At 41.3% G+C, this 24,136-nt stretch overlaps 1 protein-coding gene across 2 annotated transcripts in view; it reads right to left on the bottom strand.

Annotated features, from left to right (window-relative positions):
* Positions 1-23,344, bottom strand: part of LOC102222330 (PQ-loop repeat-containing protein 1-like) — a 28,990-nt gene extending 5,646 nt beyond the window's left edge. The window contains exons 1-4 of one of the 2 annotated variants that reach the window (XM_023343192.1): positions 23,084-23,344; positions 20,164-20,445; positions 19,952-20,085; positions 4,582-4,798 (exon numbers count right to left, since the gene is read on the bottom strand). In XM_023343192.1, the coding sequence (XP_023198960.1) occupies positions 4,582-4,798; positions 19,952-20,085; positions 20,164-20,372 (560 nt within the window). In that variant the 5' untranslated portion in view covers positions 20,373-20,445; positions 23,084-23,344. Of the gene's footprint in view, positions 1-4,581; positions 4,799-19,951; positions 20,086-20,163; positions 20,446-21,523; positions 23,041-23,083 lie in introns of those variants that run through there. The other variant, XM_014472078.2, reaches the window with a different exon arrangement.
* Between the last annotated feature and the right edge of the window lie 792 nt (positions 23,345-24,136).

Here is a 24,136-nt window from a genome sequence, read left to right as displayed (position 1 = left end):
TTTAAGCTTTTGCCCCTCGCTCTGGGGCAATAAAGCACCTGTGTGGGGTTTCAGTGGAGTCATTAAAGACCGGAGAATTAACAGGCTGTACTTTAGTAAACATCAAATCCCTCTGAGGTTTCATGTCCAACTTTATGCAGATCAACAGTTTCTGATTGTGTGCTTATTTCCCTCATTGTTTTAATTAAAGCAGCTGTACGCTTTATTGGACTCTAAATCTTTATGTTAATGAGTTCAGTGTTTGGGAACTCCACTGTGAGCTGATTAATGCTGCATGGAAGCAGAAAAATAAAGCAAACATTTCCACACAGCAGTGAGTTAACATCACACTGAGAGGCGTTTACAGGCATCGTCCAGGTGCTGCAGGTGTTTCCTTTTCACAGCCATGTCCTTCCGTCTCACCTCTCTGCTGCAGCTTCACATCTCCTCTCTGCTCTGATTTCCCCTGAGTCACTGAATCTAAGAGCACTTACAAAAGAAGTCAATAGCAGCGCGGCGTCGGTAATCACACTGTGTAATTGGACATGGCTGACTTTATCTGAGCATACAGGTTCCCAGGGAAGGTGAGTATTTTCTCATCACATATTGCATCAGTCACTGTAAAAACTAGCAGGACTGCAATTAAACAAGCTGATTTTTATAAAAGAGAAAAGAAAAAGTCTCTGATGTTGAAAACATTCAGGTTAAATATTGCAGCCTATCAGAGGAGGTTATTAAGTTATGTTTCTTAATAAAATTTGCAGCAGTCCGTTTGATCTCCAGGAACATTTGTGTCTTCTTTGATTAATGTTGGAGTAAATGTGTGGAAAAGTGAGAGATGATGTTCTGCAGCTCGTCGTCCGTCATGCAGAGAAGCTGATAAAGTGTTATTACGTGTTTAATCTTCAGTCATCAGAACATCTGCACAGCCTGAGGACATTTTCAGTTTGTTAAATTACTGAGAGCAGAGTCAGCCTGAAAGCAACGCTTCGCTTGGTTCCTCTGTGAAAAATGTGAGCAGGAATTTAATTCAGAGGAAATATAAGGGGACCTGAACCTGACCTGAGGAGATAACAGGCAGACAGCAGGTAAACATGGCGTCTCTTTCTGTTTTCAGCAGCAGCTTTTAAATAATTTGATTCATCAGATTTGGAAAGGTTGATGGAAACTAGGGATTGCATCAATTAGTCGACTAGTCGATTCTTTTCTCTGCAATGACTTTTTTCTGGGCCAGTTGATTAGCTGCAATCACGGGACAAAACTGATTTTTCCAAGGAAATGAAAAAAGGTGAACTAGATGATTCCTCAGACAGCTCAAATTGTATAAAAACGTAAATAATTTACCAAAGAGAAACTGAAAATTTCAGCATAAGCTACCGCAATAGGGGCGTTGCTTGGCGCGGTGGTCAGCGCGGCGCGGTGGTCAGCGTGGCGGTCAGTGCGGCGGTCAGCGTGGCGCGGTGGTCAGCGTGGCGCGGCGGTCAGCGCATATAGAGACTGTAGACCGGGTATCTGGGGTCCGACTCCCGTCCTCGGTTCGTTGGGCCCAGGCCTCTCTCCCCCGCTCCGCTCTCTCTCTCTCTCTGCCCCCTTACAGTCAGATTGCTGTCAAATAGTGACGAAAAAATCCTTAAAAAAAAGATTACTGGAGCAACAATGCGTCATGATGTCGAGCTTTTTTATCCATCCAACTGATCAGCGTCACTCTGCGTGTTGAAGCGTCTAACCTGGCAGCTTTACGCTCTTACAAAAATATGTTTGACAACATCTGGAAACAAAGTCCAAGCTTCACTCTGAGGATCTGATGGAGGAGATCTCTGCCGCCGCCAGCATGTCGGTTCAGAGAGCCGCTGCTGATCAGCTGATCCTTTGGGCCGAGGAGCAGCTGGAGGCTTCATTGAATTTAACTGTATCCAGGGGCGTAAATCCATCTCATTATGGGGGAACCATAAACAGGAACATTTCTTATGAACAATTTTGGGGGGTCGGCAAAGTTACAGTGAAATGTAAGGTAAAATGTAGTTTAGAAAATTTTTAAACCACATTCAAGCTGCAGGACCAAAAATGACTAGTAATGCACATCAAACATGTTTTATTCTCAGTAAACAGCCTGCAGAGAAATAAAACTAAAATTCAAATGTTGCTTAGATACGATTTGTTCAGTCTGATCTAATCTCTGCTGCACTTTTACAAACATTTAAGGCTCTAAATAAAAAAGTTTTAATGAGTAACTGCTCTTAATAAAATTCATCATAAACATTGATTTATTGAAATGGCTCCCAATACAAGTTATGGGCTATTTAAATTATAACTTGTTAATTTGCTTTAATTTAAGCCTTTTTTAGCTTTGCCATGTCCTGGTCACTGAGAACAAACAGGTAGATAGAAATGAATATCTGGGGAATATTATATGTAACATTTAAAACATGAGAGTCTATATAGAAAAATATTCAGATCCTATTTTGTGTTTTTAAAGGCTCTACGTTGAAGACAGTGAGAAATAAAGTTATAACTTTTAGTTTTTTCTATCCGTTCTGGGCTCCCACTCTGAGCTGGTCCACTTCCTCAGCTCCTCCTCCAGTTTCAAACTCTAATTAACTAAAAGTTAAAGAGCTAAATATGAATGAGATGTTTACTACCTTTGACAAAAAAGCTTAAAGTTTGTGAAAGCAATGTAGCAGTTTTGCTAATAAGGCAGCTTATCATGATTCAAAGTAATGAAATTACTGCAGTCTGATTTTTATTGTTAATGTGTTTCTTCTTTTTGAGCAGTAAAAGTAAATAAAAGGTGTTACATGTCTTTTGCTTTAAGTATTTACTTACTGAAAGGTTTTATGTTTGTGCTGCAGAGCCACAGCTAACAGCTAGCAGCTAGCAGCTAACAGCTAGCAGCTAACAGCTAGCTCCTCACTCCAGCGGTTCTGCCAGTCGGTACCGTTCAGCTGCTGTTGCTCCTCCCACACTTTGGACTGAACCATTGTTCTAGTAATGGAGGGGGGACCTAAAAATTAATTCTTATTTTTTCCTGAGATAAATGGCAGATTTATTTTGTTTTTTGTTTCTTTTGGCCTTTTCATATTGATATTATTTAAATGTAAACGTTTCTTCAATTATTATTTTTTTTGTTTTTTTCTTTCTAGACTTTTCCAAGATTGGGGGGTCCGGCCCCCCCGGGCCCCCCAGGATTTACAGCTATGACTGTAACCAAACGGGATCCGTTCATAATACTGGTTATGTTGGTTTGTGATGTTCCAAAAGCACCATTATGGTCAGTGTCATAATTTGACTCCTGTGCAGCTATCAGAGATCTGCATTAACGGTGTGGGAAGAAAAATAAATATCTATAATAAAGAGCTTCTATTGGCAGTAATAGGTGCCTTACATGCGTAGCTACGACAACCCCAATAACATATTTGGATTTTAAGTGAGAAATATTTTAATTATTTCAAAGTAACATCAGCAGACAAACTTTAAATTTACAGAAAATAACTTTGACATCTTCATTTCCCCAGCAGCAAAAGAGATTAACCTATTATTTATATAACTATAAAAATAATATTTTCCATGTGTAATGTCATTTAGTTTGTATCATTCAATATTATTTTAAATGTATATTTGTATCATGTGAAAACATTTTCTTCACGTTTCCATTTAAAACATGAACTTTTATTCTGAAATGAAGCAGCTGCTTTGTAACCACAGCTGGAAACAACGACTGCATCAGTTTGTGCTGACGATCGATGAGCTGCACAACCAGGAAATAATGGAGATAATCAGCAGGAGGTTCTGTCCCATTAGGGACCAAATGAAGCTCAGAGCAGAACCGGAGAACCGGGCCGGCAGAACCGCAACCAGAGAGGAGGAAATTAAATGACTGAATCAAACCAAACCACCTTCAAGTGTTTCATTGTTCGCTTTGTGTTTTTATTCCTAATAATAATAATTCATTGCTTCAGTCGTGATAATCTACAGTACAAACACAGCAAACATTAAAATATCAAGCAGGATATTTATTTTAAAAAGGGAACAGGAATGTCACACAGATTCATTTCTGTTTGACTTTCAGCTAAAAAATCCCAAAACTCGATTAACTGGAACATTAAAAACATTAAACAGAGTGATGTAATAAGGCGTATTACAGGAAGGTTGAGTGGAAGGAAAAACTGTGGTAGAAAAAGGTGAACGAGTTACAAAAAGCCACCAGTGAATAAGCTGATCGTGTTGAATCCAGAACAGATTGTTCCAGAACCAGAAACTACATCAGGCCCATCTCAGGATGCTCCGAGGTCCAAAGTTCTCTTCTTTATGAAAATACATTTCTAGAAACTCCAGTATTTTCAACAGAGATTTGTGATCCACCAGAACCAACAATTATCTGGACTTACAGAACCTCAGCAGAATCTCAGGCTGCAATGACTTCTGCATTAAAATACTTTGTTTTGGTGGCTTGTTTTGTAATTTTCAAGGTTTCTGAGAAACACATTTTAGTTTTTTGGTTCACTGTGAATCAGTGAGCAGAAATGAATTATTTTGTGCTTGGTGATAAAACCTGAGCCTGCCGCTGCGGCCGTGTGGCTGGCAGTGAGTCGGGCGGAGCCGTACCTCATTCCCCTGGTGCAGCGGTTCTGCAGGTTCTGCAGCAGCTGCGGCACGGCGAGCATCGCCTCAAAGGTCACGGCCAGGGAGCCCAGCGCCTCCACAAACACGGCCGAGTCCAGCAGCAGCAGCGTGAGCACAGCGCAGAGCGCCGCGAAGCCGAAGCAGAAGAGCAGGTAATCCTCAAACGCACTCCACTTCCAGAAGTAACGAACGTCCAAATCTGGAGAGGGGAGAAAAGACATGCAGTTCAGTCAAAACCTTCATTTTAGTTAAAAAAATCAGCAACATTTTCAATTCAAAGCCACTTTTTGCTGCTAAATTATTGAATAAATATCTATAGGAGCTCAAGAACAAAGATATTTATCAGTTTTAATCTGTTCTTAATCAGATTATAGCAAAGTGTTTTTCTATCCATTCAGCTTTCCTGAATTGATGCAGCTTCAGAAATGCTGACATTAGCATTAGCTGCTACATGTTTAGCATTGAGATGCTAGCATAGCTTCATTGACAGGCTAACTCCTGTTAGCACAGCTTGAACACTTTTTCCAATCATATTGTTTAGAAGCAGAAACAGACGCCAGTTGGACCAGAGAAGAAGCAGATGCAGCAGTGCGTCTGATTTACAGGCGTAGTAGAAACTAAATATAAAGGTTCCAGTGGATGTAAAAAAAATAAATAAAAAGTGATTAATTGCATTCAATTCTGAATGCAATAAATCCAAGTAAATCCTTGAACTGCACCTCTTTTTGTATCCACATATTAAAACCTGTAAAAAAAAACCTCATGTTCTTAAAATATTGTATATAAATATTTTTATGTTTCTGCTCCTCAGCAGCTTTCTGGCCTGGCGACGGACCAGGCTGTGAATTTATTCCTCTTCCTTCCACATCAACATTTCTCTGATCCATCAGCCGTTTCATCAATGGAGCAGCGAAGTTGAGCATCTGAGCTGAAACGCAGCTGACAGCAGCTAACAGGGCTGATGGCTAAATAAGAGCTCATTAGTTAGCGAGGCGGCTGAAGCATGAAGGTAAACGCTGCAGAGCAGCGGCAGCTGCTGCGTTAACAGAACGCACCGTTTGGTCACAAGTTTGTTGTTTATGCAGAAATGTTGATATTTCTATCCAGTTTTTATCTGCATGAATACTGAACGTTTATCCGACTCGGTGAGGAAATTATGGACATTTCATGATTTTTCACTAAATAACTACAAAAAGATTAGGGCTGGGAGAAACGGCTGAAAAACCGATCACAATATGAGAGTTACATGTCAGTTGATAGGTAATTATTAACTAGTGAAATATTTCCAAAATGTTGACAAGACTTCCTGTTTTATCCATTTTCCTCTCCAGCTGTTCTCACTTTTCACTCAGCGCCATTTTTTGGTTGTTTTTAAGCAGCTTTGAGGCACAATGGAGAAAACTGAAACTGCTGCTGCGCCAGCAGGTTGTTGCTAAGCAACCAAAGAGCCGCTCAGTCAGCTGAGGCCACTAATCTTTAGCTGGAAATTAAATGAAATTACATATGCCATCATTGTCATTTTAAAAATAGATTGACTGGGTTTATGTTTGACGCTGCTGTCAAAATGACAGACAACTAAAATGTTCAGCGCAGCCTGTGCTTCAGGTTAGTGAAGCTAACGGTTAGCCAACGGTTAGCCAACAGTTAGCCAACGGTTAGCCAACAGTTAGCTAAACAGTTAGCCAACGGTTAGCTAAACAGTTAGCCAACAGTTAGCTAACAGTTAGCCAGCGGTTAGCTAACAGTTAGCCAGCGGTTAACTAACAGTTAGTCAGCGGTTAGCTAATGGTTAGCCAGCGGTTAGCTAGCACAGGTCGGTGTTCTGTGACTAACAAACCAGAAACATTTTATTTCTGCTTTGTCAATAAAAATCTCACAATTTCAATATTTCAACATGATTTTCATTCAGTAACAGATGCAAACAGACACACACACACGCACACACAAACACGCACACACGCACACACGCACTTCAGCCATGTTTCACATGGAGCCGCGCAGCATGGAGCCGCATGTTTACAGTCAACAGCCAGGTGGTTAATAGATTTATTACCTGCTAAAGACACAACGCCTGCAGCTGACAAGAGCAACACACACACACACACACACACACACACTTTACTGACTGTAGACTCTTTACCAACCTGTCCTCTCTGCTGATGGCTTTTGACTTGAAACTCTAATCAGAGCTGTCAGTGCAGCCAGCAGAGTGTGTGTGTGTGTGCGTGGGCGTGTGTGTGTGTGTGTGCCTTTCATTCCCCAGGCAGATAAAAAGTGATTGTTCTGTGCAGCTCTGAGGTGAAGTGGTGAAGTATGAACTGCTGACAGCAGCAGCTGCAGAGACAGGAGCCGTTTCAAACCGGAGCAAAAACTTTCTGAGTCACATTTTCATCTCTCAGTTCAGCCTCAGCCCACTCTGCCCTCCATTTGTAAAGCTGATCAGCGCGCACACACACACACACACACACACACGCACACACACACACACACACACACACACACACACACACACGCATACACACACACACACACACACACACACACACACACACACACACTCCTCTTGTTCCACTTCAGTCCAGCTGATCTGCGCTCCCTCTCGCCGCCTCGCATGTTTACCTGCATAATTCAATCGCTGGAGGACAATAATGGAGGAGAAAGCTTTGCATCATTCATGTAAAGTATCGCTGCTGAAACTTCCTGCCTCCGCATCAACCACTTTCCGTCTCTGCAATCCGTCATTCTCAGGTTCTTCTCCAACAGAATCCGTCTGAGGTGCATTATTACCCAGACAGCAGCGAGGCGGTTTGCATGGACCTCATTTAAAATCAAACAATTCAATTACCAAACAGCCTGGAGGAATTCAATACCTGCACACAAAGTTAGTTCAGGGAGTCGCCCAGCCGAGGAAACTTAATGGGACTGTGGAGCTGAAATGGCTTCATTTGTAAAGTGGAAACGACTAGACCTGAAGTCAGCACTGTGAGGCCCGACAAGCCGCAGGAATGAAGGATGAGACGACTAGAAATGGAAAGAAGGAGTGAGAGAGAGTTACTCATCAGGGCGAGCGGCGCGGACTGATGGAGACCAGCAGAGACAGCGTGGTGAGTCGAGACCTGCTGACTCAACCATCGCTCTGCGAAGGAAACGCCTCAGCTCCACTTCATGATGTGTGAAAGTTGCTTTTTGCAATCTGTCCATTTCATGATCACTTCTCTGTCTGCAGACACACAAGATCTGAAGTGAAACCTGGATGAAACAGCAGGCCTTTAAAACCAGCTAGCAGCGTGTTCAGGTTTGGGTTTGATCGGATCCAGAGACCGTTACCATGGCGACCCGACTTTACCAAACATCCATAAACTGACCAATAACTCTGACCCTGAACTAAAGCTGCTGGACAGGAGGAACTTTTCCTGTGTTCATTCTGAATATCGTCACTCAGCCAGTAATTTCAAATAAATCTGGAACTCCAGGCCTCCCAGAGGCCTGAACTGGTTTATACTGGGCCAACTGGGGCTGCAGAAACAACAATCTTCTCTCCTCTGAAACCTCTCAGTTTATTAGAGCAACTAAAACTCCTTCTAACCGTTTTGTTTTGCCAGGCTTTGGTAATACATACAGAAGCAGGATCTCACTAACGTCGTGAAGTTTCTCATTAAATCCCAAATGTTCCCATTTAAACAGGAAAGGTCCAAGCAGTAAAATGGAAACACCCTGCCAGATGTTTTGAGAGAGAAGTTCAGCGATCATAAAACACAATCTGAGAAATGAAGAAACTTTCTTTGTTAAACGAGTTTTATCTCATTATAAGAAGAAAGTTTCTCATGTTAACAATCTGCTGCTGCTTTATTTATTTCCCCTCCGGCGCTTAAACGCCTCATTTTGTAAACTAGATTTCTCTCTTGAGAAAGTAAAAAACAAGTCTGCCATGTTTCATATCCATCGCCGTTCAAATCGTCTCCTGTGTTTCTCTTATTATATTTCATTCCTACGCGACTTATTGTGTTTAGTTAATAAAGGACAGATGATGGGCTCTCTGGCTGATAGAAAGGTTTTAAAACTGAGTCACATTCTAACTCCTTGTTCCTTTATTTAGTTTTTTCAGAGCAGAAAAATCTACAACTTTAAATGTTCAATTAGCAAATAAATGGAGGAATCTGAGTCACATTTAAAGAAAACATTATTGGCAGGACAATTAAAACATGTTCACTGAGCGAAACATTAGAGGATTAAAAATGACATTTCTGTTCATCAACTGAAGAAAACGAGTTAAAATGTACAAAATACCCAAAACCACCAATAAAAACACATTTCTGTTCAGATCATTTTAGAGTTGAAACCGCCGAGTTCGGACTGGTCTTTGTCTTCTTTGTGCCGTTAATTAACAGAGAAACTCCAGAGCGTCTCTCTGCAGCAGAATCAGTCACATCTGCCAGAACAGTTCGGCTGCAGCCTCATGCATTCACACCGAGAAAACCTGCAGGTTCATGGACTTAACGCTTCCTGTTCTGCACAAGTTAGTGGAGCTGAAGGTCCGACTTACGGATGCAAATGTCTGTTCAAAACGTGTCTCTATTTCAGCTCCAGCCACGCAGGGAAAGTTTGACCTTGGTGTTTATTTCCTGTAAACACGTAAAGGTCCAGTGAAACACATTCCTCATATTTTAGCCTAAAACCGCAATACATTTATTTGCAGTAAGAATAAGTTGAGTAAACTTCAACGTTAAAACATAACGCAAAAACGGCAATGTTCATAAATGGATAATCTCCCATTTATTTAAATGATCAGCTGGTTAATGTCCTTTGTAATGAGATTTTACTGCAAACTACAAAAATCACAGGGCTTTCACCAAAAATATTTCTATAATATTTTCTATTCAAAACAGGGCTTTTCTTGTTTTAACCCCATTTAGAAATTTAGCAGAATTTTGCTACTGCAGCAGCAGCGGTAGTTGCAGCAGTAGCAGCAGTCGCTGCAGCAGCAGCAGCGGTAGCTACAGCAGGAGTAGCAGCAGCAGCACCTGCAGCAGCAGCAGCGCTGGTCAGCTCTGGCCTGCCACTGAATCCCACTGAGCCTCCAGTTTGTGTTTGAATTTTTCACTCCAGCCTCGTGAATAAAACGAAGGTTGATTAATTAGCTCCACTGGAATCAACAATGCAAAACAAAAACATCTGTGAGTGATGAATTTCTGTTACATTATTTATGAACTTAGCAATAATCCCCATTTCATAAAGACAAAGAGGGAGAGCTTTATGTCTTTACTCTGCATGCGAAGCAGCTGCTTCTGCTCAGAGTTTAGTAAACCTGCAGAATGACTGATATGGTTTGTATGAATCCTAACACCATAAAGCCTGAACCTGAAGTGAACCTGAAGCAAATGTGAAGCAACACCATAAAGCCGTCACTAACAACACCAGCATCCAGTCAGACTCCAACATCCTCCATCTCCGGCTCGACCTGGAAAATTCATCCTCGCCGCTGCGCTTCCGTCCATTTTGTCGCGGGGAGCCAGCGGCGCCGAGATAAATGAGAAGGAGGGAATCAGAAACTGCTGCAGATCAACTTCCTGCCACGGCTCTGCTGGGACCCTATTCACACCGCTTGGGTCAAAGTTGGTTTTCTAGAAATTAAATCTGCTGAATAACTCCTGCAGGACAAGGCTTTATTTTAAAGAAACTTCACCATTTCTACTGACGTTCTTCTTCTTGGACTTGTTTCAGCATTCAGTTGATCAGCTGCTAATTTATTTGCATAAATTAAGGGAAAAGACTCCCATACCATTTAATTACTGATGCACCAATCAATGGGCCAATAATCAAAGCTGCCCAGTGATCTGTGGACCAATGGAAAGGTCAAATAGTGGAACCAAAAGGATTTCTTCTTCCTCATTCATTAAAAACATCAATACTGAAAACTCCCACTTTGTTAAAAGCATCAGCAGCACTTTGTTTGATGCTGCCTCTGTCTGAACCTGCAGCACTTTCTTCTTTTCTTTTATGGCCAATTAACCGTAACAAAGGCAAAGTTCAGGTGTTACAGTCCTTAGAAAGAAAATCTGTCTGAACCAAAACCAGAATCTGTAATCAGAACTCAAAGAAAAACAGGAACTGGTTTCATCCAGTAAAATCTGATCAGTGCGTCACGTTTCTCTAAAACTACAAAACTTTCTTCAAATCAGTTTGTGAGTCTGAGGCTGAATTATTCCCACCAGTCTGGATTATTCAGCTTCAATCCAACAGGAATCACTTCTCTTCACTTTGCTAAACATGTTTACCTAAAGCTCCAGGAGTTTCGACAGAACCTGACCTTTTTTTTTTTATATTAATCACCAGAATAACTGATAGAAATAACTGATAATCAATAGAAGAGTTGATTACTAAAATAATCGTTAGCTGCAGCCGGACTCCTCTTTGTGCGGTTCTGCCTCGGCTGTTTGTCTCTTTCTAATCTCTGCAAACACGACCAGAAAAGGTCGACGTTGAATCGGGTCAGCCGGGTCAAACGCTTCGCCAGTGTCGGGTTTTCATCTCGTCAAGATGAGCCGGTTTAAATCAAAAACAACGAGACAAACGGATCAGATTCAACATGACGACCTGCTGATCAAACAGGTGAGGTCAGAGTTGAACCACCTCACTGCCCGGCCAAATCATTTATTAATCCTCTGCACTTTAAAGGAGTCGTTACATATTTTAACACAAATCACTTGGCCAGGGCAAGTCTGTTCAGGTAATACAGTTATGTATAAATTATGCAATAAACTTAATCTCATATAAAGCAGAAAGCAGGAACAATTGCTGATGGTGCTTTGATCTTCATTTTATTGAATCAGTCCACAGATTCATGTGTTCATAAAACCTGTAGCTGCTGATCAGCCCGACACAAAACGCTCCATCATCACCTTTCCACACATTAACGCTGCAGCATCAGCATCAGCATCAGCATCAGCATGCCAACCGCCAGATAAACGCTCAGCATTCAGATATGAGCAAAAACCAAAACTCTGAAACAGACGATCCAGTGAAATGGTTCCGTCCAAAGGGAGAGAATCTGATACCAACGATTAAAACTGTGATGGACTGGAGACTCCACTGGGATAAGAAGATGGATGGAATTTGATTAAAATTCATTTTTTATTCAAAACTACTAAGACAATGAATGAATGAATGAATGAATGAATGAATGAATGAATGAACAGATTCCTCCTGGTCCACTCCAGTCTGTTTTACAAGGCATTAATGCTGCATTATGCAACTTTTATTTTAAAAAATCTGTTTTTTACATATTTGTTAAAACTATTTAATGACAGTTTATAAAAGATGTGAAAAAAAATCAAGTACAAAAATAATCAAAGTGACATTTGCATAAAAAATCCCTTAAAATCTCAATAAATAGACTTTGAGTTTTACACCTGACAGCTCAAAGCTAACTGTGAAGAAAACTAGTTAAAACATCTTAGAGAATCACAACTTACATTGAGAAGTGATCCAGAAATATCATGGTACACACACACACACACACACACACACACACGCCTGCAGACTGCCACAGACTCCTTGGCCTCCTCAGGGTGAATGAATGAACCACCACATCACTCAGCTTTTCACCACAATTAGCATAGCAGCTCCTCATTATTCAGATAAAACCTTAATTGACCTTCGCAGCTCAGAGTCTTTTTCTCTTAGATTCCTTTAAGTCTGGAGCTTTTTGCTGAAATAATTTCTGCTTTACAACCCGACTGTAACATAAAGAAAAACATTTAGAGGTCAGGATTTAAAGAGTTAATTAGATGTTTAAAGTTTCAGCTGACGGACTCTTTAATCAGAACATGGGTCCAAACCCACAGAGCAGAACCGATCCCTGGCAGCTCTAGTAAAAAACAAGCAAATTGATTTTAAGGTGAAATTTTCTCTTCATCGTCTTTTTCTTCAAGAAACTTTATTGATCAAATATGAAGTACAGAACAGAATTCACAGTGATTCATGGTGGGAACAACATGGCTACATGTAGCGCTTTAGCATTAGCTTCAGCTAAATACCATGCTGGCTAATGCTGGTGTAGCACATTAGCCTTGGCTGACCTAAGCTTATGGTTAGTGCTTTAGGGTTAGCGGAGCTAGCCTTTCAGCTAGCAGCGCCCTCTGGGTGCAGAATAAAGCAACCTAAGTGGACCCACCCGGATCAGAACCGCTGTTCAGAGGTTCTGTGTATGAGCAGGGAGTGGACCCACCCGGATCAGAACCGCTGTTCAGAGGTTCTGTGTATGAGCAGGGAGCGGACCCACCCGGATCAGAACCGCTGTCCTCCGTATTTCCTCCTGATCTGCAGCCTGACCGCTGCTCAGAATGCTGTCTGAGTTTGGTGTGAGTCCTGCAGACAGCTTACTGACATGCTGGAGACAAATCAGAGGTCGTGCAGGATGAGTGTCTCCCGGCTGCCCAGGGCAGAGAGTCACCTCTCCAATTAGTCCAGCAACAGAACCGGGCCCTGCTGATCCATCCTCACTTCCTCTCTGAAACCTTTCTGACTTCCTGCTTCATGACAGGTTTCAGTTGTAACTTGAAATGTTAACATCTCAAACTTAAAGTCCATCTTAAAACTTAAGACACTACAAAGAGTTTCTACCAAAATTAACTTTGTGTGGTCTGTTCCTCCCTCACTGGTCTGGCTAAAACCTTCCAGTAGCTGATTCTCCTTTCAGGCGAGGTGAGCTTGGTCTGTCAGCCAGGCGCAGGTTTCCTCCTAATGAGCGAGCCTGCGGTGTTTTAAAGCTTTCCTGCCTGGTTTTCCTCTGATCAGGGCTGATCAGAGCAGATCAGAAGCAGGAGAGGAGAACGCTGAGGCCAAACTCATCTCACTTCCACAGAGACAAAATAATGAGCAGCAAACCTGCTGGATCGGCTGGCTTAACTTTACCAACTCTACAGCGCCAGCACGACTTATTACTGCTTTAAAACAACAATCAATAACTTTACATGTTTATTAGAAAGTCATTCAATGGAAAATGGAAAACTGATAAATATTTTGTTGAAGGTGAAAACAAGAAAGGAAGTGACGTAATGAAACGAAGCCATTAAACAAAAGACACATTTTATCTACAGCATGAAATGTTTATTAAATCTGTTTCTATTAAACATTTAAAGTTGACCAATCTTTACTAAATTACACTGAAAGAAGGTTCATCCAATCAGCTGCAGCGAAGCAGAGCTGATTGTTTTTATACCTGAACCTGCAGGTTCAGGTATAAAAACAAACTAAAGTTCTGCTTTGGTCTCCAAGAACCAACCAGGCTGCAATAAGCAAGAAATAAAATCATCACATAATAGATTAAAACAGGCTCAATAACTTCCATTTGCACGGTTTTTGGTTTTTGGACGGTAAAAGTTTTCAACTAAACCGTTTTCTTTACAGAAGCTTCAAAATTCATTCTGTTGTTTAGTTTAGTTTATTTATTCTGGATGATTTAAATGTCTTTCAGTTCAGTTAAATGTTCATTAGAATGTGTTTCTGCATGACTTCACCACTAACATTAAATTACTTTACAATGGTTTTAACGGCGCGTCGCAGAGAGAGCGCCCCCTGTCTGCAAACAGCCTCCATGAACGTTTTCAGTCCCATCCAGGAGTTTTCAGCCATCCAAACCATCTTTGGAGTTATTTAGCAAAGAATCATAAAAATACCCATAATTCCTCAGTGACGGATAAATTCATGTCGCCTGCAGACACAAAAACTAGATAGTGGAAGTGGACTAGTTAAAGTAAAACAACATTTCTGCATAAAAAAAATCATAAACTTCTGACCAATCACAGCCCGCCTCTCGGCGCTCTGGACCGCAGATTATTGGCTCCGCCCACAGGCAGTGTTCAGTTCTCATTTTTACAGACACGGTGCAGACGGTTTCCACTGCCTGTATTAATGCATGTCAAGGAATATTTGCTTTGAACTATTAAAATAAGCTTATAAATCAACCATATAAAGGATTTCATGGAGAGGCTGAAGCCTCTGACCTCCACGAACAACGACGCTCCGCCGGATCCCTGAACATTTGTGTGGCTGTTTTATTAATGTCCTCCACTTAGCTTCATCATGTAGCCATGTGTTATATAACAGATCAGCTGTAGCTCCTGAAATAACTCATTAAATGAAGTTTTGTTTTTGTTCAGACCTAAAGGCCACCAGTCTTCCTGCGCCTTATCAAACACCCAGCAGGCGAAACACTGACTCATGAAAACAACCTTGCCCATTTGAAAGGTAATTATAAAACTTAACTTTATATTAGAAAAGTGTTTTGCTTCTCTTCTGGGAGTCTGTGTGAACGATTATCTGAACAAACACTCCCTGTGAGCCGTTGTTTTGCTGCTTCACCTTCCCGGCTTCATTTGACTTGCTAATGAAACGTTCAGCTATCAGGAGCTTTAATTAAAAACAGCCTTCAGTTTGCTGCTTGGTCTCTGATTCGTCCGTCGCTCTGCTCATCACGTTCTCTAAACCGGACCCAAACCCGTCCGGACCGGGACCAGCAGGTGGATCCTCGATTCTTCCTCTCATTGAAAAACTTCCCTCACAAACGTTGGATAATCTCACGACCTCGTCGTTCTGCTCCTCACACTGCTGCAGCTGAAGAGTTTAGGCTCTAACTAAAACTGAGCTTTTCTTTACCTTTGATTCCGATATCTGAGGTTTAGTTTGAACTGACTTCAAACTTTTATTTATTTAAACATGAATGTGCTGAACTATAAATGTTTTTGTATGTATTACAGCTCACTTAGTGATACAAAATTAAACAAATTTGGTGTCAATCAACTCTGCTACTTTTTTTTTTACCCCTCCAGGGTCTTTTGTGGCTCTAGTGTCCCTTATGTGACAGCAGGCCGACAGGAAACGGGGAAGGAGAGGGGGGAAGACATGCGGCAAATGTCGTCGGGTCCAAGAGTCGAACCCGCGACGGCCGAGTCGAGGACTCAAGGCCTCCAAATATGGGTCGTGCTAACCGCTACGCCCCAACTCTGCTAGTTTTTGCTGCAAAAATGTTCACTGACCAAATTTGTTAGAGTTGGATAATGTAGAGGAGCTGGTTGACCTATTGACCTTTCATCTTTCATTCATATCTTCAAAGCAAAAGCAGCAAAAATGGAGCTTTATTTATAAGACAGGACAGCTAATGTGGCCCCCAGACCGCAGGCGGTCCCCCAGCGGCCCCCAGACCGCAGGCGGCCCCCGACGGCTCCCAGCGGCCCCCAGACCGCAGGCGGTCCCCCGGCGGCCCCCAGACCGCAGGAAGCCTCTGGAAGTCGTAGCAAAGTCAGAACGGTGAGTCGGCTCAGGGAGCCAGAAACAGAGAGAGATCTTTCAGGATCTGCAGCCACTCAGCTTCAGTCGGCGCTAAGGAGAAAAATTTGGACCGCTGTGTGTGTGTGGGGGTGGGGGGGCGTGTGTGTGTGTGTGGGGGGGGGGGGGGGGGGGGGGGGCGTGTGTGGGGGGGGGGGGGGGGGGGGGGCGTGTGTGTGTGTGTGTGTGTTTGCTTGCTACATATAGAGGACAATTTTTACAATATTTACAAAGGTCATTTGTGGAGAGTGAGGACGTTTTTCCCATCCTCACTTTCTTTACACTCTACCAGTTAGATGTAGAGGTAAGGTGTAAATTAAGCTGGTGGTCTGCAGGCGCCCCCTTGTGGCCAGTACTGCATCGACCGTTTATGTGAAGTGACATGAGCTCAAAGTTTACAGCTAGCTTACCAAAGGACTGTGTTTAGAAATACTAACATGAGCAGCTAAAGGCCGGTCACTCAAAGGAAACGCTGAAGATATCGGTGAAAGGAAACGACTTCAGGATCTTCATGATCAGAGGAATTCATATCATGTCAGAAAATGAACAGTTTTCGGTTTCTCAGAGCGAGTTGCTCCTCTTTTATTGTTTTTAGAATACTATTAAAATACATCAGATGCCACAGACATGCAGATGTAGGCCGGCTGTGCTGAGTGCAATTTGACGGTGAGCAGCACTGAGCAGCGCTGAGCCCCGCGCTGATTAACTGCATCTTAACAACTAAAACTAAGTAATCATTCTCATCGGGCTTTCTGTCAAAGCTACTCAAGTCAATTTTTCTTTCATTATGCTTCTAAATTATAAAAAGACCTAAAATGTTATTATTGCACATGTTGCACAGTGAAGAACTTCTTCGATTTTTGTTTTCTATCATTGAAAAGCTTAGAATCATTTTCAGAATCTGTAAATAACTCAAAAAGTTGTTGGTGGTTTTATCGTGACCAACAGCCCCGCCCATCTCACTGGATGAGCATGGAAGGCAACAACATGAGGGTAATATTTTCAGATGGATGAACAGAATATTGCATCTTTTCTGCTGCTCTTCCATATTTTCTATGATAATTTCTCCACATCGACATGTGGAGAAAAGGACTGATAGATCTTCAGAGATCAGACTCCACTTACTATTCTACTCACCACAAAAAAACAAAGAGAAAAATGCATCAGAGTGAGATTTAGCATAAATATGCATCAATGCTGAGTAATTTTTCAGCTCCTCGCAGATGAAGCAAAACTCTCTCAAACCGGATTTAAATACGATCCCAGCTTCCTCCACAGACCAAACGTAAAAACCCAATTTATGTTTTTAATAAGGCCGATCATGTTACCAGCTTCCATCACTCAGATTGTTCCTGTAGGCGACAACCTGATAAAACCTGACATGAATTTCCTGATTTGTTTCATATCTGTAAAATAAAACATAAAGTCTGCTGCAGTAAAACTGAAGCTCTTTCCCAACTCTTTGATTTTTCCATGATGTAACACAGGAACCCAGAAAGTTTGATGTGTTGCCTTAAAATACGTCCCCAGGTTTTCCTTCTATTAACCAAAATGATGCAAATGAACCAATCAGAACCCTGCAAACCCATGACATCATCATCTTGTGTTTCTGCTCCGTCTTTTCAAACCTCCAGTCGGTTCTGCCAGAGGTTTCTTCCTGCTACAAGAAGTTTTTCCTCTCCACTGTCGCCACATGCATGCTCGGTATGGGGCTGGAAAGTCAACAACTCAACAAAAGCCATTGTCTGCTGTCGCCCCCTGCTGGTTCAGGAGGAGTGAATGCAGCAAGTCAACGACTAGAAGCTCTGCTGGGTTTCCTTAGATAAAAACTTTTCAAAATAGTTAAAATAATTGATAACTTGAATTGAAATGTCGTTTTTTTGTCAAAGTGCCTCAAGACAAGATTTGTTGTGAACTGAAATCAATACAACATAAAACTGATCCCACTTGTTTTGTTCTGCTGTATATTTATTATAAATAAACATTGTTTTGTTATGTTACAGTTTTACTAATAAAGTTTCACACAATGGATGTTTACAGGAGTGTATTTTATAATCACTATAATTAACATTTGTGTAAAAATAAGGAATAAATAAAACTGTCAGCCACGTGCTGCCTGTGTAAACTGTTCACATAGCGCCCTCTCCTGGCCAGCTGTAGGACTGCAGCCTTTATTCTCAATATGAACAGAATATTTCAGAGACCAAATTTGATTTTCCAAACAGAAAAGACTTTTGGTCCAGTTCTGAAACACTTTAATCATTCTGTTTAATCAGACTTTTGATTTTAACATATTTAAACTCTTCCTTTGATTTGAGGTTTCAAAGAATAAATAAATAATAAACTTCAGGATTTCGCAAATCATCTAATACAAAAATTACTAAAATCTCTGGAAATAAATAACAGGAATAATTACTGTATTAGAAACCAGCTCAGTTTTTAAGTCATACTGGGAAAATTACACAAAAACTGGAAATTATATTCTGAGAAAATAAGTATTGTTTTCTTCTCAACGTAGCAAAAAGCAGCAGACTCTCCTTAACCCTAAACCACAAACCTTTAAAACGCTACCAGACAATTTAAGGAGTTGTTTTATTACAACTAATTATTATTTTAGAAATTGATTATTCTTATGATTTATCAATTATTCAGATAAAAAAAATCACATTCTGCTGATTTGTCATTTCACCACTTGCGCTGTTTTCAGCAATACAGTATTAGAAACACATTAGAAAATAATAATTTAAATTGTTTTTTAAATAATAAAATATACATTTTAAGCCTTCTTTGAGCATTTGCTCGATGATTTAGCAAAGACGAATCTGCAGTCAGAAAACGGCCATTTTTAGAGTCTGTAACCTGCAGTGAGTAATCAATTATTAGTTGACGATTATTTCAATAGTCGATTAAACTGATTAATGGTGATGGTTCTATTTACTACCCTGAACTTTTTACTCTTCTCTGAATCATTTCTGTGACTCAGAAACATGTAGAGTTTGCTGAAGTGAGACCTCTTGTTTCTACACCAGCTTTGTTATTCTGATATAATTTTCTTTCTGATGAGTTTGTTGTTGCATTTAAGGAGACATTCAGTAAATACAGAATATTGTCACTGGAAGTCATTTTGACCCTGTTCTAATAATATATACAGGACTTCCTGTGAATATTGGTATTATATTGAAAGAATTGATTTTCAAAATTGTTCAGAACTTTGAATTTATGTTATTCGATTGTGTAAACATTTTTTATGTTAGTCTTTAAAATACCAGGATATACACACAACCTTTAATTATTTGTCTGATGATGTAATTTTAAACATCAAATGAAATTTTACTCAGTACTCAAGTCGCCTTCTTACCAAAAAACATTTTGCTGAGTCATTTTTTGAACAGATTCTTTCCAAAATTTGTGCCTATTGAAAAATTAAAACACTGATATTTTCATCAGTCAGTGAACGCCTCCTGACCTCCCTGGACAGACTGGGAAAAGCAGACTGGTCACGGAAAAAGCAGACTGGTCAGGGGAAAAGCAGACTGGTCAGGGGAAACCAGGCCGAGAACACCGTGAAGTGATCTGTAGTTTGTAAACCATCTGTAGTTTGTAAACCACCTGTAGTTTGTAAACCACCTGTAGTTTATAAACCACCTGTAGTTTATAAACCATCTGTAGTTTGTAAACCATCTGTAGTTTGTAAACGATCTGTAGTTTGTAAACGATCTGTAGTTTGTAAACGATCTGTCGTTTATAAACCATCTGTCGTTTATAAACCATCTGTAGTTTGTAAACCATCTGTAGTTTGTAAACCATCTGTAGTTTGTAAACCATCTGTAGTTTATAAACCACATGTAGTTTGTAAACCACATGTAGTTTGTAAACCACCTATAGTTTGTAAACCACCTGTAGTTTGTAAACCACCTGTAGTTTGTAAACGATCTGTAGTTTGTAAACGATCTGTAGTTTGTAAACCACCTGTAGTTTGTGTTTTTGCGGTGATCTGTGGTGTCAAAGCGTCTTCCTGTGGTCGTACCTGTGAGCCGGTGCTGCTTGGTGCTGACCCGGTTGGAGCTGTGGACGGAGCAGCAGAGGTGCAGCATGGCGAACATGGTGAGGATCATCACCACGCTCTGAAGCAGCAGCGTCACCTCGAACTGCTTCCCTATCCTGCAACAGAAACGCGTCATAACCAAGCTGCAGATTCATATGGAGGTTTTATCGGTTTTAATAATTTCTCTGCTCTACCAGAAGAATATCCGCAGGATGTTGGCTACGAGCAGAACCAGGCAGACCCGGGTGGAGAAGCCCTCGGTGTTGCTGCTCCTCTGGATCTCCTGGTACTGCGGGACGTAGGGCAGGGCGCCGCCGAACACCATGACGACGGACGCCAGCAGGGACAGCAGCGTCCAGGAACCGTCTGCGTCCTCCGCCTGGATGAACACCTCGGCCTTCATCGCTCCGATCGGCGCTCAGCGCGTCCAGAAGGTTTAATATTCACACACAGGAGATTCCAGATGTTCTTCCTAACTGGTGTGGAATGAACAAACTGGATTAAATACATTAAACTGGTTCAATTTAAACAGACTGATTTATTGATTTAAAAAAAAGTAGAGAAATAGAAAAACCACTGATGCAACCACAGCTTCTGTTTGTGAGCATAAAGTTAATCTAGAAAACATGCTTTATTTGAGAGCTTTTGAGTTGGGCTGGCCATTTATCGTATTATTATTTATCGTGATAAGAATTTGTCACGATAAATTCCAGTTAATGGTTTTAAAACCCCTAAATGCTCTCTGTATTGTCAGGTTTATAACTTTTACTATTTTCTCCACCGTTTATTTATAGAGTATCAATAAATATCAATAGTTTTAAAATAAGATTGACTGCATTGACTGTGTGCAGTTTAGTGGCACAAATCACACTTGTTCATATGACTAATGTCCTAAAGAAGCATATTAGAAATGATTTTGTTTATCAAGGAGCGTCTATGACTGAGTTACATAAAAACTATAAATCTTATTGTTGATAAATAGATAAGGTCAGTAATTAATGAATCACATCCTTAATCAACAGAATAAGTAACATTTAATTCAAAAACCATTTTGCTGCTATTTGAATAAACAGACATGAGCTGAACATAAAAGATGTTTACAGGTTTCATCATAAAACCATCAGATTGGATCAAAGTGGAATTAATTACTCTAAAAATTTGGCTTTGTTTCTCAGCAGCGTGAAATAATTATTAATTAAATTGAACAAACAGCATCTACCTGCATTTACGGCTTGATAGGAAGTCAGTTAAACCACATGAATAAAATAACATTTCTGAAATGATAGCCGTTCACTGTATTTCTAAAAATACCAACATGTCCCTAAAACAAGGCCAACAAATGATCCTACTTTTTATTTATGTCTATCTGTCAGCATGATTTCTTAAAGTGACATTTATATTTCTATTAATACTTATTGAAACTCACCATTCAAGGATTCAAGACAATCAAACAATATTCTACTAAAAGCACAACAGGAAACGGCATAAATCATATTTTACATTTCTTTTGCTTATATTCAGCCTCACTGCCTGCTCAGCCATTTTCCTACTCACGTCTATTGTTGCCAGTTTTGTTCAGGTTCCCGGCGGACGTTTAAAAAAGTCGCAGTTGTTTTCCGTTTCTAGGCAACCGTGACGTCAGCGCCTGGCAGCAGCGACGTTCCGTAGCGGGTCGGGATTCGTACGTCCGCCATGACAAGTTTTACTGACCTCAACATTTCCTGTGTCTCAGCAACGTTTAGCTGAAACAAAACGTGGCTGGGCTGCCACTGAAACGGGCCAAGCAGAACCACTGAAACGGGCCAAGCAGAACCACTGAAACGGGCCAAGCAGAACCACTGAAACGGGCCAAGCAGAACCACTGAAACGGGCCAAGAAGAACCACTGAAACGGGCCAAGAAGAACCACTGAAACGGGCCAAGAAGAACCACTGAAACGGGCCAAGCAGAACCACTGAAACGGGCCAAGCCCAGCAGTTTACAGTAGTCTAATAGCCGTTACGTTACTCCCCCGCTAGTAACCCAACATCTGGGCAGCAGAGACAGTAACTTGTCCTGGATGACATCATCAGTTGCTCTGCTAATCCACCTCCTTTGCATTTGCTGCTTCTCTTTGAGTCTCAGATTGACAGACGAAGTTGAGGATGAAGATGGATGGAAGAGAAAGTTTACGTATCTTTCAGCTTTTAGATAAAAATCAGCTGTTCCCAGTTGCAAAAACAATAGCTAGTTGCCACGGTGACGCATCAAACGTCATCAAATTTGATAGCATTATTTATGATTCAGCAGCAATATGGCAGAGTGAAAATGAAGAGCTGGAAACAGAAGTTAAAGATCTGCAAAAGGAGAAAGGATGAACTAACATGGAGTCCAGGGAACGGCCAGGAGACCAACAGTCAGTGAAGGCAGCATCATGGGCGGGTCGGTGGGGGGTCTGGGTTGGGGGGTCAGATAAGAAGCAGGGTCTCCTCCTATAACAGACTCCAGCTGCTTCACACCGCAGGGTTTCTCTGTTAATGGGTTTTATTCCATCAATAAGTTGCTGTTTAGAAGCAGAGCTCAGGTTCTGTGGAAGGACCGGAGGAAACCTGAGCGGGCCCGGCCTGCACTGCCGGATTATTTTAGGTCTCAACATCAGCCTGCAGATATGAAGGGCTAACTGCGGCTCCAGGCTGAATCCAATAAAAATCTGCTTTAACCGCCCTGGTTTTACTTTACCTCTAAAGTTATGGAGAACTTTAATGTGCGGCTGTAAAGAGGAAGGTTTGAAAAGATAACGATACAAAGCTGCAGCTGGATTTAAATCACCGAGTTTAGAAAGTTAAATATTAGACAGGAGCTGAACAGCCCGGTTGGTCCCTGTGAGAATAAACCCAGCTGCGGAGCTGAACTGGACCGATCAGAACAGGCTGGATCAGGTAACCAAAGCATAGTTAAAAGGGGAAGGGCCAACATGCCCGAACCTCTTCCAACACAGAACCAACAGACACCAAAACACGAACATCAAATTATTTCTTATTACTCGGGTCAACCGGGTCAGAAATCCTCTGCAGTTATCAGAATTTCTCCAAACTGCAGAATATTGTGGGAACTTTGAGTCAGCAGCTCCACTCACCTTCCTGCTCATCCACATTCCTGCGGTCTGGAACCACCGAACCGGATCCTGTCTGCTGCTCCAAATCTCAACTCTCAAACCTGAGTGGCGAGCGCGCGACCCGACGCACACAGGCGCGCGCACACACGGTCATCGCTCCGAAAAGTTTTTAATCTTTTCATTTCTCGGTCTGAAATAATTTTTGAAGCAGTTTGTAGGAGGAGAGATTCAAATAAGAATAAACACCTTAATTACAGGATGTTCCTCAGGCTGCAGGGATCAACAAAACCAGAGGAATCAAGTTTTCTTTCCAAATCTCCGTCTTAAACACAGACATACATGAATAGATGCCGCCAACTGGCAGCCATATTGTGAGTGGCAGTTTTTGTTGTAGACATATAAAAGAAATCTGCCTAAGGCAGTGTTTCCCAACCTGGTCCTCCAGACTCACTGCCCTGCATGTTTTAGGTATTTCCTTGCTTCAGTCCAGCTGATTTCAATTGATGACTGATTAACAGGCGTTTGTTGAACTGCAATCCGTTGAATCAGGGACATTAAAGCAGGAAAAACTGTAAAACATGGAGGACAGTGGGCCTTGAGGACCAGGGTTGGGAAACACTGGCCTAAGGGGTGTCCACAGTGGGTCCTGGAGGCCCGGCATCCTGCATGTTTTAGTCTCTCCCTGGTGGTAGAAACAACCTGCTCAGCAGGTCAGTGATCTTCTTCGGCCTCTAATGAGCCACCATTGGATCTGGGTGCATTAAACCAGGAAGAGACTAAAACATGCAGGATGCCGGGCCTCCAGGACCCACTGAGGAAGGCGATCAAAGCGACAGTATATTGAACATAAAAAAGAAGTAAACCTCCACCAAAAAAAACAACTTTATTTTTAACTTCACACATTTCCAAGAAAGAAGGAAGAAATTGTCTCATGTTGGAAAGTCATAAATTTGCTAGAAAAACCTCAGAGTGTTTGAGATCAATTTAATAAATTTTGAAGGAAAAAAATGAACAAATTGTCTGATGATGTAAAGTTGTAAATCTTTTTGATTAATGTCACGTTTTCCAGAAAAA

The sequence above is a fragment of the Xiphophorus maculatus genome, chromosome 2 (assembly GCF_002775205.1).
Source record: "Xiphophorus maculatus strain JP 163 A chromosome 2, X_maculatus-5.0-male, whole genome shotgun sequence".
In the NCBI taxonomy this organism is placed as follows: Eukaryota; Metazoa; Chordata; class Actinopteri; order Cyprinodontiformes; family Poeciliidae; genus Xiphophorus; species Xiphophorus maculatus.
Note: the sequence above shows the minus strand (reverse complement) of the source record. Positions and strands in the feature narration are given on the sequence as shown.